Source organism: Durio zibethinus, chromosome 5, assembly GCF_047325235.1.
Source record: "Durio zibethinus cultivar Kanyao isolate XHJ-2024 chromosome 5, ASM4732523v1, whole genome shotgun sequence".
In the NCBI taxonomy this organism is placed as follows: Eukaryota; Viridiplantae; Streptophyta; class Magnoliopsida; order Malvales; family Malvaceae; genus Durio; species Durio zibethinus.
The window spans coordinates 32090543-32108714 of record NC_143166.1 but is presented as its reverse complement, the minus strand read 5'-3'; the positions used below and the strand labels follow the sequence as shown (position 1 = coordinate 32108714).

The 18172-nt window shown below is 34.8% G+C and overlaps 3 protein-coding genes and 1 long non-coding RNA gene across 7 annotated transcripts; all 4 read left to right on the top strand.

The window, feature by feature from the left end:
• The first annotated feature begins 130 nt into the window (after window positions 1–130).
• LOC111282684 (Putative N-acetyl-gamma-glutamyl-phosphate reductase) lies at window positions 131–4166 on the top strand. Of its 2 annotated transcripts, none has more exons than XM_022870887.2 (15): window positions 131–257; window positions 509–591; window positions 715–876; window positions 978–1085; window positions 1274–1360; window positions 1462–1512; window positions 1615–1686; window positions 2072–2191; window positions 2427–2487; window positions 2594–2674; window positions 2976–3055; window positions 3162–3251; window positions 3443–3571; window positions 3668–3799; window positions 3891–4166. In XM_022870887.2, the coding sequence occupies exons 2-14, from the start codon at window positions 538–540 to the stop codon at window positions 3773–3775; spliced, it is 1203 nt and encodes a 400-aa protein (XP_022726622.1). In that variant the 5' UTR covers window positions 131–257; window positions 509–537; the 3' UTR covers window positions 3776–3799; window positions 3891–4166. The 2 variants fall into 2 exon arrangements, with proteins under 2 accessions (XP_022726622.1, XP_022726621.1); XM_022870886.2 differs by having other exon boundaries at window positions 131–411.
• A 1207-nt stretch (window positions 4167–5373) lies between these two features.
• On the top strand, window positions 5374–5943 carry LOC149518916 (uncharacterized). The gene is made up of 3 exons (XR_016342347.1): window positions 5374–5510; window positions 5600–5718; window positions 5820–5943. It is a non-coding gene; the product is annotated as an uncharacterized LOC149518916 (long non-coding RNA).
• A 2099-nt stretch (window positions 5944–8042) lies between these two features.
• On the top strand, window positions 8043–11617 carry OTP51 (endonuclease). The gene is made up of 2 exons (XM_022870505.2): window positions 8043–8770; window positions 9447–11617. Exons 1-2 carry the CDS (start codon window positions 8177–8179, stop codon window positions 11325–11327), a joined length of 2475 nt encoding a protein of 824 aa, XP_022726240.2. The 5' UTR covers window positions 8043–8176; the 3' UTR covers window positions 11328–11617.
• Window positions 11618–12287: 670 nt separating this feature from the next.
• Window positions 12288–16966, top strand: LOC111282909 (uncharacterized). 3 transcript variants are annotated; one of them, XM_089761178.1, is made up of 5 exons: window positions 12288–12605; window positions 12913–13032; window positions 14105–14202; window positions 14309–14463; window positions 16350–16966. In XM_089761178.1, exons 4-5 carry the CDS (start codon window positions 14326–14328, stop codon window positions 16593–16595), a joined length of 384 nt encoding a protein of 127 aa, XP_089617304.1. In that variant the 5' UTR covers window positions 12288–12605; window positions 12913–13032; window positions 14105–14202; window positions 14309–14325; the 3' UTR covers window positions 16596–16966. The 3 variants fall into 3 exon arrangements, with proteins under 3 accessions (XP_089617304.1, XP_089617303.1, XP_089617305.1); XM_089761177.1 differs by lacking the exon at window positions 14105–14202 and having other exon boundaries at window positions 12290–12605; XM_089761179.1 differs by lacking the exons at window positions 14105–14202; window positions 16350–16966 and adding an exon at window positions 15069–15382 and having other exon boundaries at window positions 12292–12605.
• Window positions 16967–18172: the final 1206 nt, after the last annotated feature.

Genomic DNA, 18172 nt, shown 5'->3' with positions numbered 1-18172 from the left:
AAGAAAATACATTATTTTTTATTGAATTTAATAAAAACAATGGATTAAAAATAAAAAATTTTTTTAAAGTAACATTTTAATTAACCTTGAACGGTATCTATAAACACCTGAATTCTTTATATGAATGGTTAACATTTTCCTCTACCATTTCTCCTACTCTTTTTCCTATCGTTGGCTGCGCAAGTCAAGAAATTCGTTGAATTTCGGACTTGCTCTTTATAGTTTCTCCACGTCACGAAGTTGCACGGAATTTCCATGTACCCTTTCTTAGATTCTAGGGTTTTAGGAATTGATTTTCATTCTCTAATAATTCAAGCATCACCCGTTTTCATCCTTTATTCGCTTGGAATAATTTCACAGCTTCCTTTTTTATTTATTCTTTCCGAACAAACACTGATTTTGGAATTGAATGTAACTGTTTGATCTCCTATATACTTCACACATAATCACATTTTTTATCTATGAAATCTCTCTGTTTTTTTAATTTAAAGCTTTTTTTCTGTTTTAGAATTCGGGTCTGCAGAATTTTATTAGAAAATGAGCACTGCTACTTTCAGTTCAATTTGCTTCGATCAAGGATTTTTGTCAAAGGTTAGTTTGTTTTGAACCAAAATCTCTCTGTTTGTTTCCGAGAAAATGCTAGAAAAGAAACAAAAGCAAAGTTCTTGGTTTCATCTCTTTCCAAAATCTAACTTTGGGTGTTTAAAATTTTAGGATAAAGTGAAGATTTCAAAACTGAAGCACAGAAATGAAAGAGCAAAGCTTTATGTAGGAGGAGCCTCAGTCTTATCAACAAAATGTATGCAATCTTCAGGAAAGAACAAAAAGGAAGTTCGCATTGGTCTTCTTGGTGCTAGCGGTTATACTGGAGCTGAGGTTTGACACATTTTATATTGATACTAAGTATATGTATGTTAATTGTTGACTGGTAAAATGAAAATTGATTCTATTTTATTTATTTGTTTATTTTCTTACAGATTGTTCGGCTCCTAGCAAACCATCCATACTTTGGTATTACATTGATGACTGCTGATAGAAAAGCTGGCCAAACTATGGGCTCAGTGTTTCCTCATTTGATAACACAAGTAAGCAAGTACTCTTTCTATGTTCTGAAAATAAACTTTGATTTTGGGGCATCAAGGAATTTTACTGTAGTAATAATAATTTATTGTAAATGCTAAAGTAGTGCTTGTGCCTATTATCTGGGGCTGGTCAAGTATGTAATTGTTGTGTTTCTTTCAGATAATGATTGATTCCGTTGGTTTTTTTGTAGGATCTGCCAACTATGGTTTCAGTTAAGGATGCAGACTTTTCTAATGTGGATGCTGTGTTTTGTTGTTTGCCTCATGGAACTACACAGGTGCTCTGTAATTTCATTACCTAACAGTTTATCTTCTTTACTTTAAATAGTCATTGTTATCAATTATCATGATAAAATTTGTTTATTTTAATGCCTTTCAGGAAATTATCAAAGGCCTCCCCCGCCAATTGAAGATTGTTGATCTTTCTGCAGTATGCCTATAATTCACTAATGTTTCAATTCTTTTAAAGATCTGTTTACATGCCTGGTATAAAGTTCTCTGCTCATGTAATGTAACATGAAATAATTTTCAGGACTTTCGGCTGAGAGATATTGCTGAATATGAGGAATGGTATGGTCAACCACATAGCGCTCCAGACTTGCAGGTCTTTTTTATTATTTAATAATACAAGATAAATTCTTTACTTTTTTACCATAGAAGTTACTGCACCAACTCTTTATACATGATTGCAAGTCCCAGTTGAAAGATTTCCATCTAGCACCTAAGGTTTCCTATTGTTCAATGGAGCTTGTTGATGAGAATGTGCTCTGGTTAAATTTTGTTGTACCAACCTGTTTTGTAATTGTCACTTAACTTTTCTATTGTTTACTCAGTTTGTGAGTTTTCTTTTTTTGATAGTTTTATTATTTCTTCTTTGAGAAGAGGTGCCTTATGATTTGGTTTTTGGCATTTCCATCCTTGAAAGTTTCTGTTTCTCTTTCCGCAATTTTATTCTTTATGTTAACTGGTTAGTTTTCACCTTAATCCAGAAAGAAGCTGTATATGGCTTGACAGAGATTTTAAGGGAGGAAGTAAAAGGTGCACGCCTAGTTGCTAATCCTGGTTGTTATCCAACATCAATTCAGCTTCCGCTTGTTCCCTTGATAAAGGTTTATGTTCTTATCTTGTGTTTTAAGTTGTTTCATGTCGTTCTTTATTGACTTGAGGAGCCATTTTTTTCTTTGTTGATATAGATGCATTATGAATGATGCTTGTAATATGTCTACCCATATTGAATATCTCTTTTGCATGATTGCTGTACTGCTGATGCTATTCCTTTTGAATCTATCATTAGTTAATGATATTGGATATCCATTATTTTACTGATTTGCCTTTGATTTGCAGGCTAAACTCATTGAACATAGAAATATCATTATTGACGCAAAATCTGGAGTGAGTGGAGCAGGTTGGCTTTCTTCATTGTCTTTTACGTTACATCCACATTTTAACAACATTTTCTGTATCTTGCTGCATTTCTTTATTTTCTTTTCTGATCTAGGTTACTTTTTCAGGACGTGGAGCCAAAGAAGCAAATTTGTACTCTGAAATAGCTGAAGGCATATATTCTTATGGTGTAACAAGACATCGCCATGGTGAGTATTTGGAATCCAATGCATCTTGATTTTGGGGTCTACATAGTTGTCTTCATTATGTAATAATGTAGATGGATCCTGGCCTTTTTAAAATTGTTATACTCTTTTTTTTTTGTATTCTTTATGCTGAATTTGGAACTGTTAATGGTACTTCTTTTTTTTCTTTTTAATGTATCTATTACAGTTATGGTGGTGGAATGTTTGGTTGTAATGCAACTTTGGAGGCCTGAGTTATTATACTGTTAATTTTCTTCTTAGGTGAAACCTGAGGCAGTGATTTTTGTTCTATTTTGCATTGCAGCTCCAGAAATTGAACAGGGACTATCTGATGCTGCACATTCAAAAATAACTGTTAGTTTCACACCACATCTAATGCCAATGGTGAGATCTGTAATCAATCGCACTTCAGTGTTAATATCTGTCTATTCTCTTTCCTTTCAAAAGAATTAAGAACATGTGACTCTCTTTTCATTAATTGTCATACCAGACCCGTGGAATGCAGTCAACAATCTATGTAGAAATGTCTCAGGGAGTGACAATTGAGGATTTATACCAGCAATTAAGAAAATATTATGAGGTATATCTTATCTAACATGATTGGTTTTCTACTTTGTTTCATTTGTCAGGTGCATCTTTTCTTATTTGAGGGTTCTAAAAGGCTATAGTTTGCATGTGGACTTGTGCTTGCAATACCTGCATCACTCTGGTTTGTTCTACTATATGGCGTTTGGGTTCTAAGTGCTTGTTTTATTTTTTTTTCTTTTTCAGGATGAAGAATTTGTAAAGTTGTTAGACAAGGGAGTTGTGCCCCATACTCATAATGTTCGAGGTTCTAACTATTGCTTTATGAATATCTTTCCTGATCGAATACCTGGAAGGGCAATAATCATATCAGTTGTATGTATTAACCTTCAGCAAATGCACGATTTTTCTATGCAAATTATTGTATCTGTCCTCTCATTGTTTCCTGAGCTCTTAAAATCTGTGGTGCAGATTGATAATCTTGTGAAGGGAGCTTCAGGTCAAGCACTACAAAATCTTAATATAATGCTGGATTATCCAGAAAATACAGGGCTTCTCTACCGGCCCTTGTTTCCATGACCTTCTCTTTTTCACCCTTCTAAAGTAAGTTTGTTGCTTTGATTTTCATATTTATCATGCGTAGTACCGGAGTTATAAACACAAAATTTGGGCACCAATGTCTTCTTTCTTGCAGGTGGTTGAGAAGTGGAAGTGGAATTGTTAAACACAAAAAGGTTACACACTGTTTTGAAGGTCTCATGAGCAAGTAGAATAAAAAAGTGTTTGGGTAGAAGATGATGGCCAAGTTTTATTGAGAAATCGGTTGTTAGTTGGTAGATGGGTTAAATTCCCTTGTTTTGCCATAGAAAATAAGATGATTTGTATCTATGGAAGGCCTGATTTACCATCTTTTACCTCAAAAGAATCAATAATTGTGTTTCTTTCAGTTAAAAAACTTGATTTGCCAAAAGTCTTGGGATGAATTAGCATTACTTGGTTTTTGATAATTTGATAGCAGGATTCCCTTGTTAAAACAACTAAATGATCTTAAAAAAAAAATTGCTCCAAGTGTCGAAAGATTCAATCTTATTCCTCCCAAGCCCAGTCTCCCACTACCATTTCAACAATGGCGTTTTGGTGCAGCTCATAAAAAAAAACCCATTTTCAAGGCGTTAAACGTAAATATCTGAAAAGGGTCTCTGACATAATCGAAATTGGCAACAACTACTACATGTTCCTATCACTTGTTATCTGCTTCTACCCATTTCCATGGCTTCCCTAAAACATCTCTTAAAATTCATTATCCTTTTCTTTATAAGCTCACGGTAAAGCTTTTCTCTTTCTCCTTTTATTCTTGTATGTGCTGGTTAGACAGTTCGTTTTATTCTGAATCTTGGGTTCTGCCTTTTGTTTTTAATTGGATTGGTATTTTTGTGGGTTTATGGTCTTTAATGTTCCTACATCAAAAATATTTGGCTAATAAATTGTTAGATTTTGGAAATGGGTCTTGAATTTGCCCTACTGTAAAGCCATAATCGTGGTTTTGAAATTCTATGCACCTTAATTTCCTTCTGGGGATGAGGCGTCTTCTTGTATTCGATTTTCTTCATAACCTCTTGATTGGTGGTTATGGGATTCTTATAGTAAGTCAAAACAAGCATGAAAGGTGAAATGTGTATTGCATGTGTTTTCTTCTGTTCATCTAGGAAAAGTATTTTGGTCCTTAATTTAGTTTCGCCAATCACTTTAAAGACTTGCTTGTGATAGTGTTAAATTTTTGTTTTTCCTTGAGGATCTCTTCTTGTTTGACCTGATATGAATTTCTTGTCACTTGATTTTTTTGGTGAATTTGCTTATAAAGTCTGCTTCTGCAGTTCAGTGTGTGCTTTAATACATACATCCTTTTTGTTTAAGTGAGTGCTGATTTTGTTGTAGCAGGATTCGTCTCAGTATCTTGAAGCACACAGATATAGTTTGAACATGAAACAAAATCGAATCATTCGGAATACTAAGCCAATTATCTGTTCTGCAATAAATATGGCCACAGGCCAGTCAGATGATCAAGAAAAAATAAATTTTGACCATCTAATAGAAAAGGCAGAAAGATTGTGGGAAGGTTCTCCCCCGCCTGTGAAGAGATTCCCTTGGAACAGAGCTTTGGAGAACTTTGTTCAACTCATACTTGATCTTATAGTGGCAGTTGTCAAATACTTAAGTTTACCTCTACTGGCATTACCCCTGTTCCCCTACTCATTGGCTTTGTACACGCCGGGGTTTTGAAAGAACTGCCTTGGAACTTTCTCCTCTTTTCAAGGTATGTATTTTTGTCACTCAGCATAAAGGATGTTGGAATCTTAAAGAAAACAGTTGACCAGACTATGAGGATCCTTGTTGACATTGTAGGAATTTATTTACAATCACTCTGAGGATGCCTTATCTACATAATTTGATGCTTGGAGTTTCTGATAAATTTTGAGTTGTGGAAGAGGTTCCTTCCCACAAAATCCGGCGGAAAGAGAAATGTGTGGACAAGTTTGTTGTTGTCATCTTTGACAGAACTTCAACTATAGATATTATCAGCTTGGGAAACAAATTTTGTTTAATCATTTGGCTTGATTTTCAGGATGCAGAAGGCACCTGATTGGAATTGCAATATTCTTCGTATTGTTCAAATTGCCTGGCCCATGTTACCCATATTGGGGACTAATTTTCATTCCACACGTTGCAAATGGGGCACTATCGAGGACTCTATGGTTTATGTTTTTATGGTATAGAAGACCCAAAATATCAGGAGCAGTGTTGCCAAATAGTTTGGTAAATGGCAGTGATTCTGAAATTGAATAAGCTGTAATTTCAGCAGGTAAACGTGCTTGGACTTGATCCATAGTGTCCGTCACTTTAGAAAGTGAATGGTAGTTTGTTTGGTTGTCTTTTGGTGTTCATTATTATAACATGATGGACAGGTGTTGGGATAATCGAATTTGTCCCTCTGAAAACATGCTAAATGTAAGATATGCCTTTTAATTAATCCATTTACTGAACTCTAATTGTCAAGTTAGTTATTTGCATTTGTACTATTCTTTAAAAAAAAAAATTCTATAACAGGTGGCATTTTGAGTCTGAGAAACTGGCCAGAGTAGGCTGTTTAGGGAATTTTATCAGAATTAGAGAAGGCTTTGGCTGGGAGATCAAACCGGCTGGTGTTTGGGATGTTAACTTGAAGCTTCCTTTTTAGAGTTTTCCTTCATTCAACCTTGAGTTTTTGGGAGAGAGACTTAGGAACTAGCACGCCGCCTGATGGTCTTCTTGCCTGGACAGAATATCATAAGGATTTGGTCCTAATTGTGGTTAAAAGCCTGTTGGATTGGCAGCATTGAGCATTGTTAAATACATCCTACAAGAAAGGAAACTCATGCACAAACGTGAACACCAGATTAAGGTTAGTTGTTGAAGCTTATTCTTCTGACGGAAAAACTTATAGCTTACCTAACCTTCGTTTCATTCAAGATGTGTTTATCCAGTGTGTAACTTAGCCTTTTTGAGAAAAATAATAAATCAATTCATTTACGTTGATTCTAAAGGACCATTTCATGAACACTATAGCAAACTTTCTAGAAATGAGGACAGCGAATCCGTAGTACAGTTAAAGACAACGTCAACACTTCATTCCATGTGTTACAAGACTACAGAACAGTAAATAATGGCACTTCAAAGTGACAGAGTCACTTTGAAAGGCGACATCAATACAATGCTGGATTCTCGCTGACACAGAGAAATCCCTACCTATTCCTATCGTAGTTTCAGAGAAAACCCAGTTCGAGATCGAGGTAGGCGGTTTGTTGGTGGGGTGACGTGGCAGTAAAATAATCGTCTGATGGGTGTTTTTTTTTTCCCTTTTCTGTTATATTTTTGGTTGGCGAAGAAATGGGTTTTTGTCCGTGAAATCTTTACCCACTTGAACTCCTTTTTCTCTTGTCTCTTACGAAGTATTTTCTGGGGACAATTTTTAAAAGGAAACACAAGAGAGATTGTGAACTACGTGGCCTTTTTTTCCTCTCTTTTGTAACCGCAAATTTTACTTTCCTTCCCTCTTCGCTTTGAGTAAAGGACAAGTGATTTTCTCTGTGTCTGTCGGTCTGTCTTGTCTGCTTTCCGGTTGATTACGAAAATGACTGATTTGGGGCTTTTACCAGGATAAGGGTCGCAACTCACTAGGCCAACTCTTTTGGAGTTACGTCAATGGTTGTAGACCTGCTTTGGTGCGGAACATCCCACGCTAAGAAGTACAAAGCCTCCGTTTCGTAGAGTATAAATCTTGGTTACAAGAATTTTGGTGGTTCCGGTATTGTGCAGTAGATAGATTTTATTATTGCAGTGTAAAATATTGATAATTTGTTTATTTATTTATATCTTATATAAAAGTTATGTTTTATAATTTATATTAATATAAAAATATAAAAATATCTATAAATTTATCAAATTGAAATATAATTTTTATTAAAATTTTATATTTTATTATTTTTATATCATAATATTATTATATTATATTTTAGATTAATAGATGGATGTATAGAGATCAACGGCATGAAATAAACATGTTTTTTTAATAATAATTTATAATGCGCAACAATTCATGAGTCACTTACTCAGCCAGCCAGCGTTTTTATCCATCCAACTTGCTCATGGATCATCCATATTCCATAGATTTCAAACCATCAAAAATGGCTTGGAGCATGAAACTCTTTTGGAGAGAAAAAAAAAAACAAAACAAGAAAGGTTTGTAGCCCAACATTTTGTTTAGCATATGGTCATGGCCCAAATCTTGTCAAGTGTTGACAATATAATGTAACAGAGGCCAATAACAAATGGGGTTATGTTGCAACTAGTTTCACAGTAAGTGCAGATATACTAGAGCCCAAAGGCTTTCCCTTGGTCGTCTATCGAAAATCAAATCTGAGAAAAAGTTCGACATATGCAGATATGCTGGTAAACAGAGCTCAGGAGCTCTCCCTAACTCTTGCAACGATCACAACCAATTTCCCTTCCTTGAGCCCTAATCCCTCCAAAACCACCATGCGTGGTTACCGGTTGTATTCTCTCTCTTTCCTTCGCCTTTTCCCCCCCCTTTCCCACCCCCAAGTCGGGTTTTTCCGCCCCATTATCCCACACCCTACCCCACGACTGCCCCCTTCTTTTTCCCGCCACAATTTCCTCGCTTCTTCCTCTTTCTCGACCTCTCCTGTTGGTTTGATTGATGAAGAGGAAGGGGAAGAGAACTGGGATCTTTCTAACAATGAAAACGAAGCATTTTCTTTTGAAGATGGTGATGGGGTTTTTGCGGGGAACGATATGAAGCATTTGGTTGCGCCGAAGATGGAAGTTAAGGAGTTGGAAGAGTTGCCTGAACAGTGGAGAAGGTCGAAGCTTGCTTGGCTTTGCAAGGAGTTGCCTGCTCACAAGGCGGGTACTTTGGTTAGGATTTTAAATGCGCAGAGAAAGTGGATAAGGCAAGAGGATGCTACTTACTTGGCAGTTCATTGTATGAGAATTCGAGAAAATGAGACCGGCTTCAGGGTAATAATTCTTTTGAATTTTGATATTGTTTTGTTTACAGTGTAAAGAATTTTTGTGGGTTATTGTCAGTTTGATACTATGATTGCAAAAAAATTGAGAAAGACAATTACTATTGGTTTTGCAAATGAATTCATGTTATAGTTTAGAGTGAGATGCTGTAAAAGGTGATCTATGGAATTTTTAGTACATGCCAATCTTTCACATGTTCATACTTTAGTTACTTGGGCAAGTTGTATGGTAATTGAATGGTCTTAGAAAAAGGAAGAAAGAAGAAAAGACAGTTTACCTAACCAATGGTGGAAATATTCGAGGATTTCTTATTTCTGCTCAAGTGAAGACCCCTATTTGTTGTAAGTAATTTCTCAAGTCAAGAGGTGTTGCTACATGCCAGAAACTATGAAATTTTGGTTCCTTTCTGATTCTGCCCAATTGCATTTTTGATTGCCGATATGTGTTGTTTGTTTCTACAATACTTTAGAAAAAGTACAAGGGATGTCATTTAAGAATGGGAATTCAATGTCACTTAACTGCTGTCCAGATGAAATAGGTTGCAGTTTTTCTTGTCTACTTTCTTTTTAAGGTTGAGTAAATTATCTTCTCTGGTTGTAAGATCAGATATTGTGGGTTTGGCTTGGCACCTTAAGGTAAAACTGTCTTGTCTTTTTCCATGTTGCAGGTCTATAAGTGGATGATGCAGCAACATTGGTATCGATTCGATTTTGCTCTTGCTACCAAGTTAGCAGACTACATGGGCAAAGAGAGGAAGTTTGCAAAATGTCGGGAGATATTTGATGACATCATCAACCAAGGACGTGTGCCTAGTGAATCTACATTTCATATTTTGATCGTTGCATATCTAAGTGCACCAGTTCAGGGTTGCTTGGATGAAGCTTGTAGCATTTACAATCGGATGATTCAGTTAGGAGGTTACCAGCCACGTCTTAGCTTGCATAACTCACTTTTCCGAGCTCTTTTAAGCAGACCAGGAGGCTCTTCAAAATATTATCTAAAACAGGCTGAGTTTATCTTTCACAATTTAGAAACATGTGGCCTTGAGATACAAAAAGATATCTATGGTGGCCTAATTTGGTTGCATAGCTATCAGGATACAGTAGATAAAGAAAGGATAAAGTCACTAAGGAAAATGATGCGAGAAGCAGCTATGGAGGAGGGAAAAGAAGTGCTTGTGTCTGTCTTGAGAGCTTGTTCGAAGGAAGGGAATGTTGAGGAAGCTGAAAGAAGTTGGCTCAAACTACTTGATTCCAGTGGCAATATCCCTTCTCAAGCTTTTGTATACAAAATGGAAGTTTACGCAAAGATTGGAGAAATTATGAAATCTTTGGAGGTATTCAGGGAGATGCAGAAGTATTTGGGTTCTGCCAGTGTTGCAGCATACCATAAAATCATAGAGGTGTTTTGTAAATCCCAGCAAATGGACCTTGCAGAATCCCTCATGAAAGAATTCATAGAGGGTGGTAAGAAGCCACTTATGCCATCTTACATTGAGCTAGCAGAAATGTACCTCAATTTAAGCTTACATGATAAGTTGGAGTTAACCTTCTTAGAGTGCCTAGAGAAGTGCCGACCCAATCGAACTATCTACAATATATACTTGAACTCTTTGGTCAAAGTTGGAAATCTTGGCAAAGCTGAGGAAATCTTCAACCAAATGCATGGTAATGTAACAATTGGTGTCAATGGCAAATCATGCAATACCATTCTAGATGGATACCTCTCTTCTGGAGATTTTTTGAAGGCAGAAAAAATATATGATCTGATGTGCCAGAAGAAATATGAAATTGAATCTTCATTGATGGAAAAGCTTGACTATGTCCTTAGCTTGAGCAGGAAAGAGGTTAAGAAACCTGTGAGCCTAAAATTAAGCAAAGAGCATCGGGAAATATTAGTGGGGTTGCTATTAGGTGGTTTACAGATTTTCTCAGATGCAGAGAGAAAGAATCACACGATACGGTTTGAGTTCAATCAGAATTCTGTTACACATTCTATTTTGAAGAGACATATTCATGATCAATATCATGAGTGGTTACATCCTTCCGGAAAGCCAACTGCTGGTAGTGATGATATCCCACACAAATTCAGTACCATCTCGCACTCATACTTCGGTTTCTATGCAGACCAGTTTTGGCCAAGGGGTCAACCAGTGATCCCGAAGCTAATTCACCGATGGCTGTCTCCGCTTGTACTTGCATACTGGTATATGTATGGGGGCTACAGAACATCATCTGGGGATATTCTTTTGAAGCTGAAAGGAAGCCAGGAAGGTGTTGAGAAGGTTGTAAAAACATTGAAAGCAAAATCTCTGAACTGCAGAGTGAAGAGAAAGGGGAGAGTGTTTTGGATCGGATTTCTAGGAAGCAATTCTACGTGGTTTTGGAAACTGGTAGAACCTCACATATTAGATGACTTGAAAGATTTTCTGAAAGCAGGCAGTGATACCATGGACAATTATGCAGTCGAATATCAGGACATCAACTTCGACAGTGCATCTGATTCTGATGAAAAGGATTCTGATTACAGCGAGGACGATAATTCATGAGGCTTGGACAAATAAATGATCCCATTTTTTTTATCAGAACAAGGATCAACACATTCATCAGAATGATTTTCCCGTTAACAATTACTGAGGCTGATAAAGCCGAATGTCATGCCCTCTGGTTTGTGAAGCTACTAGGGCACTTCACTTCTCAGCCCTGATGGATCAATGGTATCGTGCTGCGGCTGCATCTGCAATTTGTGGATAATTATTAACTAATTACTTAGTATATACTATGTTACTTTTGTTTTGCTTTCTAACAATCTGAATATTTGTTCATCTTATGGTTTTGATTCACGTTCCCACTAGCTTTCATAGAAGGGTGATACATATATTTGAGAGTATATTTAAAAAATAAAAAATTAATTAAAAATAGCGAGCCATGTTAATATTTTAATTTTATTTATGAAATTTAAAAAATTACATTGATAATATATCAAATACAACCTTTGACTAATCTATTCACTGGTATTTTTTCGGGTAACAGCCTTTCCTACAATAAGCTATCCCAACCTAACATCATATTAATAAAATTTTGGTGCAAATAGTTGAGGGAAAAGCGAGCCCTTAAGATCTTTGATTGTCTCGCCAAAAAAAAATTTTTTTTCTTGATTATGAAAATTTTAATTAGTCAATTAACTAATTAAATAATAAAATAAATCAAAATTATCTAATTAAAATATTAAAATAAAATTAATTTATTGACAAAAATAAAATTTATCTAATCAAATATTTAAATAAAAAACGATTAATTTATAATGAGTTAGTGAAATCAAGATTATGTGATAACTTTTATGGATCAAATCATTTTTCATTGCTTCAAGCAGCCCAATCAAATGAGTGGACTAGTGTGGGCCTAATAGTGAAATTGACAGGCCTGGGCCCAAACCAATTGTTGATAGGGATCCAATCCAAATCCAAACTCTTACACACTTGAAACTAAACCCAATAAATTGTCTTGTTTCTAAAACGGTTGTCTAAGCACGTGTCATTCTCCGACAACGGATGTTTAAAAAAAAAAAGTCGGATTCGGAACTCGTGCCCGACTCTGAGAAATCCTACGGGATTCCGACCTAGATACCGCCACCGCTTGGCAGCGCATGGAGACAACTTGAAGAGGATTTCTGCGTCGTCTTATCTGACAGAAAAGGTTTTTTGAGGGGCAAATCCACATTTTCCTCGAAACCCTAAATCAACAAAATTAAAAAGACGAACAAGGACATATCTGAAAAGCTTCAAGAAGAAGAAAACAGGGGAGAAAGAAGCCAAAAAACAAGACAGGTTTTTTGTTTTATCATTGAACAAATACGTTTATATAGAAATCAAGTGCTTTAACTTTTTTTGTTTTCATTTTTGAAGGGAAAGATTTCTCGAGTTTCATTTTTTTAATTAAGTAATTTTTTCTTTGAAGAATAAATTAAGAAAAGATTGTTGATTTGGGTTTTCTTGTTGGTTATAATTGCTTTCAATTGCCAATTCAGTTACATAAGAATAGATTTGTCATCTAAAAGGCAAGTATATTTAGTTGTTTTTGGCTGTAAGTTGCTGGTATTTGTACTGTGGATAGGTTTTTTTTTTTTTTATGTAGGAGAGCAATTAAAGCTGATAAACAAGTCAAGAAAAGAGGTGGTGGCTTTGAGAAAGTGTGTGCAGTCTTTCTCCTCTGCTTCAAAAAGTAGTGGAAGAGTCTGAATTGCCTAGAATTGAGGTATGGCTAATACTTTTTTTTTTGCCCCCTTATTTGTAGTACTTCTTCATAATGGTATTGTTGGAATATTTGGATCCTAAATTTGACTTTTATTTTCTCCTTTAGAATGCTCCTAGGTTGTGAAGAAACTTTGGTTGTATGTCAGGGAGAACGATTTGCATGACCCAAAGAACAAGCGAAATATTATATGCAAAGATCCATTCCATGCCATTTTTCACATAAATTCTATTAATATATTTGTGATGATCCACTCCATGCTACTTTTCACGTAAATTCTATTATTATGTTTCAAATGAATAAAGCCCTGACCAGGCACATCTGGCCAATAACTGCAGAAGACGTTATTTTCTTTAGACAAACTTCATATTTATCTGTTATGAGTGCTCATTTTCTCTAATTTTTGCCTACGCGACTTACATATTGAACTCTATGAGGGTGATTTCAATTTTTATTTGCATTAAAGGGACCGGTCCTTTATGTCTACATTGATTATTGCAATCAACCAATTATACTATGCAAACACACTTGAGCACATGCACATCAAGGATCTCAAGTACTAAATTTGCCAAAAGGTTTTCTCTGCATTTATTACTAACAAGTAACATGAGGAATATTATCATTCTTTATCTTGGTTCCTTCGTTTTAGCTTATTTGAATGATAAGCTTTAGTGAGAGAAGTTTCTAGTGGGATTTGTAAGGCACTATCTTTTTAAGTTTAGATTATATATGGTGGTTCCTATTATAATTTTCTAGTTTTACTAGAAGATGGTTTTAATGGTGAAGTAATACTGTCCATGCACTTTGGAGGCCCAAAACACCTCAGCCATTAACTTATCTCCAATAGTTTTTTAACAGATGATAAAATAGAAACAGATTTAAAGATCAATTTCCCATGAATCATGTAATAATAATAAGAACAACAACAATAACAACACCTGTTGGTGAAAGATAAAGAAAATTTCAGTATTAGGGATTATGTCTTGCCAGCAATTTGCTTTCTTAGGTCATTTTTTCTTTCTAATGTATGTGATATGTAATATTTCCAATGTGCAAACTGATCTATTTCTTCCAGTCTTGGATTACCTTGGGATGTTTACATTTTTCTGCAATTTCAAGTTCAACTAACACAAACAGGCTTCCACATTGAACTTCAGTTTTGTTTCACTAATGGTATATTATAATTTTCTTATGTCTTTCCTCTGATGGCAGTATCATGAACTTTCATGATTTGTGTGGTTATTTAAATATTAACACTGTGCCATTACTGTAAATTCAGAAAATGTAAAGCACAAGATGAAATGTGAAGACAGTGATGATTCTGTATCAGTAGATACTGAAATTACGGAGGACGAAGAGAAAGAGGAGGAAAAGGAGGAGGATTGGGAGGTGGATGAGCAAAAGGGTAATACACGTGGAAGCAAGAACGAAAAGGTTTTTTTTTATTTTTTTCATTTTTCTGACTATCATTTTGTGGATGCTTTATTATACTTTGCAAACCATTCACCAAGTTATCCATGTTCATTGCCAAATTTATATGTATGCTGAATGTCAGCCTACTATATATACATGTTACTTGCCAAACTAGTATTTCAATTGTCAGATAGAGAGATAAGTTCTTAATGCAACTATAATTTTAGTTTCTGTTATATATATTTGATTAAGGTTTGTAAAATTCCATCAAGTTGTGAAGTTGCAAGGATCCCTGATTTCGTGGTTTTAGGTCGTCATTCATTGGTATTATCCTGGCTCTCTTAGGTAAATTAAAATAGATGAATGCTGAAATATGTTGCTATTGAGAATCTACTAATGTTTTTTAACATAATAATATAATAATCTTATCTGTGTTTAACTAAAAGCGTGTAACTGCTGCAATTAATCAATTGTGATAAGATACATCCTGTAAGTTTGGTGCTTCATATTATCTACATAATTCTTTTTTTTCTTTTGAGATTTTATCACATTATTCTCATCTATTGTCAAATCTTTAACATGAATTTTTTTTTATCTTATTAATGGTTTTCTGTATGTTTCAAAAGGATCCATCTGATAAGAGGAGAATTTTATGTGATGATAAGCTCAAAGAACTTTTCGAGGTTGACTCCTTCACTGGCTTTTATATCCCAAAGCTTCTGACCATTCATTTCATCAAGATGGAACAGTCAGTTGTATTTCTGTGTATAACATAAGTCCTTAAAAAAAGGCAATTTTGCTTGGAGATGAAATTAATGTTCTTGCTGTTGTCTGGTAATTGTTACTTTCTAACATGTCCTAGAAATAGAAACAGCGTCTTTAAGGAAGTTGATTAAAACTTTCTGCTGTTTCCCTTAATGATATCATATACCTTCTGTCTGCCTTTGCCCCTTTGTTTTTTCCCCCACATCTTTTTCCTCGGTTTGGTTTTTCAGAAGTTTTCTTTTTGTTTACTTTTTTATACCCTTTGGGTTGGGTGGGACTTGGGAGGGTAGGGTTAGGAAGAGAAAAGGTGTTAGGCCGGGGTTTACCTTTTTTACATGATCTGCATAGGAGGGCACCGCTTGAAGTTTTTACTTGGACAAGTAGGAAAGTGGAAAGATGAGATATGGGCATGTAGAAAGCTGGTTTGCTGTTCATTCTGGTCTTTCAGGAACCAACAAGTTCAAAAGAACTTTCATAGCCTGCTTGATTGTTTTGCAACAAAATTTTTTTCCGAGATGTGCATTGTGTGTTTTGTGCTATCCAACTGGTGGGCATTAAGCAATTGTCGGAACATGGAACTAGTGTGTAGTTGATATCATCAAATGGGTTTGGTAATATTCTTTCCTAGGGTATGCGCTCTTGTGTTCATATGTATTGTTTTCACATTTTTTGTATAGCTGGAGTCAGTTACAAGTTGCAATGTTATGTTTGCCAGAAACATTTCTGTGTTAGTTTGGAATATCACGTGGACATCATTGTATTATTCACTTTTGTTTTTGTCATGAAGGATGAAAGTTGAGAACCATGAAAATGCATGTCCTCATCTGTGGATAATGTTGGAATCTGGCGCAAGCTCTTTATTTATTCATTTATATTTTTTGATCACAAAAAAATTTAGGAGCAGGAAGGTTATTTCATCTCTAATGTCAAAATAAACCATCAACTAACAAGGAGATCTACGAATCTTTTGCGACTTTTCGGGCTTACATAAGCTCTTTATTTTTTGTCTGTAGTTTGAAATAATTGCTAAATTGACTCCATTGAAGATCAATAAGTAACTTTGTAGATATTTCTCTTTCTTTTTTTTTTTTTTTTGTCCTGTTGGGTCTGTTATTTTGATGAACACTGATGGGTGTGTGAAGGAAATGGAACGGAGGACCAAAGATGGCAAGTGTCAGAAAGAGGAAATTAGTGCCTGCCAAATACCAATGCACTTCCAAACTTTCTTTTGGGGGTGGAAGGAAAATGTTCAATGGAAAATGAAATGTGATCGGAAAATGGAAATAGTTGGTGGAAAAAAATGGAGCCCAACATGGAAGCAAGGAAGACGTTTTTTATGGGGAAAAAAAATAACAGTAACACTTAAAAAGAGTGAACTCACCCATTGACGATTCGGAGTCAAATTAAATGAAAAATAAAACAAAAAAAAATTTTGAGGAGAAATTTTTAAGCATGCCATGGGTCCCATCAATATTCGACATGATCACTGATTCACAGCACCGACGTTGGTATGCGGCGAACCGGTTCTATCATACTATTGGTCCATGATTTGCCACGTGCACCATCAGACAGTACCCACGACTTATACAGACGAGCTTTCTTTTGGGCCTGTATGGACTTTTCTTGTACCCACCTATTTGGGAAACAACAGCTCCATGAATATCTACCATAGCCTTAGGCCTTAGGGATTAATTTCAACTTCATGAAATTCTCATTTGTAATTACGTAATTGTTATACAATATTAAAAAAAATTATTAATTGCTTTAATGTGTGTTAAACTTACGTTATTTTTCTTTTTTTAATAAAAAAATTGTAAGTTTCAAAATTTGATTAACATTAAATGTATTCATTTCTCAAAGGACGTGAACAAGTTATCTTGAAAAGCTATAATCTCTTAATCCCACCACTAGTTTTATAATCTATAAGATAGGGTTTCCCGTCCAATCAAAGCCATTCTCATATGCCAGTATAGTGTAAGATAAAATAATAATTCTTTTAAGAAGGTTAATGCCATTGATATCTCTGAAGATATAATAAAATATTTAATATAATATCTAAATTTTAAAATTTTTTAATGTAATATTTAATTTATAAATTTATTAATTGATATAGTATTTAAAATATTATTTATTTATCATGTTAATAATATTAAAAATAAGTCTCATATTTATTAACAGATTTATAAATTAAATATTAAATTAAAAATTTTTAGAATTTAATACCTCATTAAATATTTCTATATAATTTAAGAACTTTATGATATTAACCCTTCGTAGAATTCAATTCTTGCTATAAACAATTACAAGGAGATATAATGTTAGTGGAATTTAACACGTAAAAATGGGAATCAATACTATCATTCTTTTGATTTTCTTGCAATGAATATAAGATTGCTTGAAATCGAATCATGGAAAAAAACACAAATAACCCAATATTCCTTGTCTTTGAAAGAGTTGAAATTGATAAGTGAGATGTGAAAAAAGAAATTGAAGAAAAGAATGATAATGTGAGGGAAGGGGGCCTAGGGTAAGTGGAATTTTATCAAGGACAAAGCATGCACGAACAATAATGCCACTCAACAACTCCTTTAAAAGTTGACAAAGGCACCAAAACCCTAAAGGACAAAACCAGCCATGGAAACAAAACTGGTAAATCTTTACAACATCTTTTCATTATTTAAAAAGATTCCATCTTGACAAAGGGCAAACAATAATAATAATGGGGACAAAAGATACCCTCATGAACAAGGGTCACAAAAAATGCCATGAAACAACGAGAATTGTCATCACGTGAAAGATGCTTTTGGGGACAAGGGTTTGGGTTTTTGATAAGGAATTTGTGTGTCTTGTTCAAAAAACCCTCTTCAATAAGGTATCTTAAATTGTTCTTTGGATTCAATTTTCTAGTTGGGGTTTGTAACTTTCTTGATTGTGATAGGAAAATGGACTCATTCAGTGAATCTTG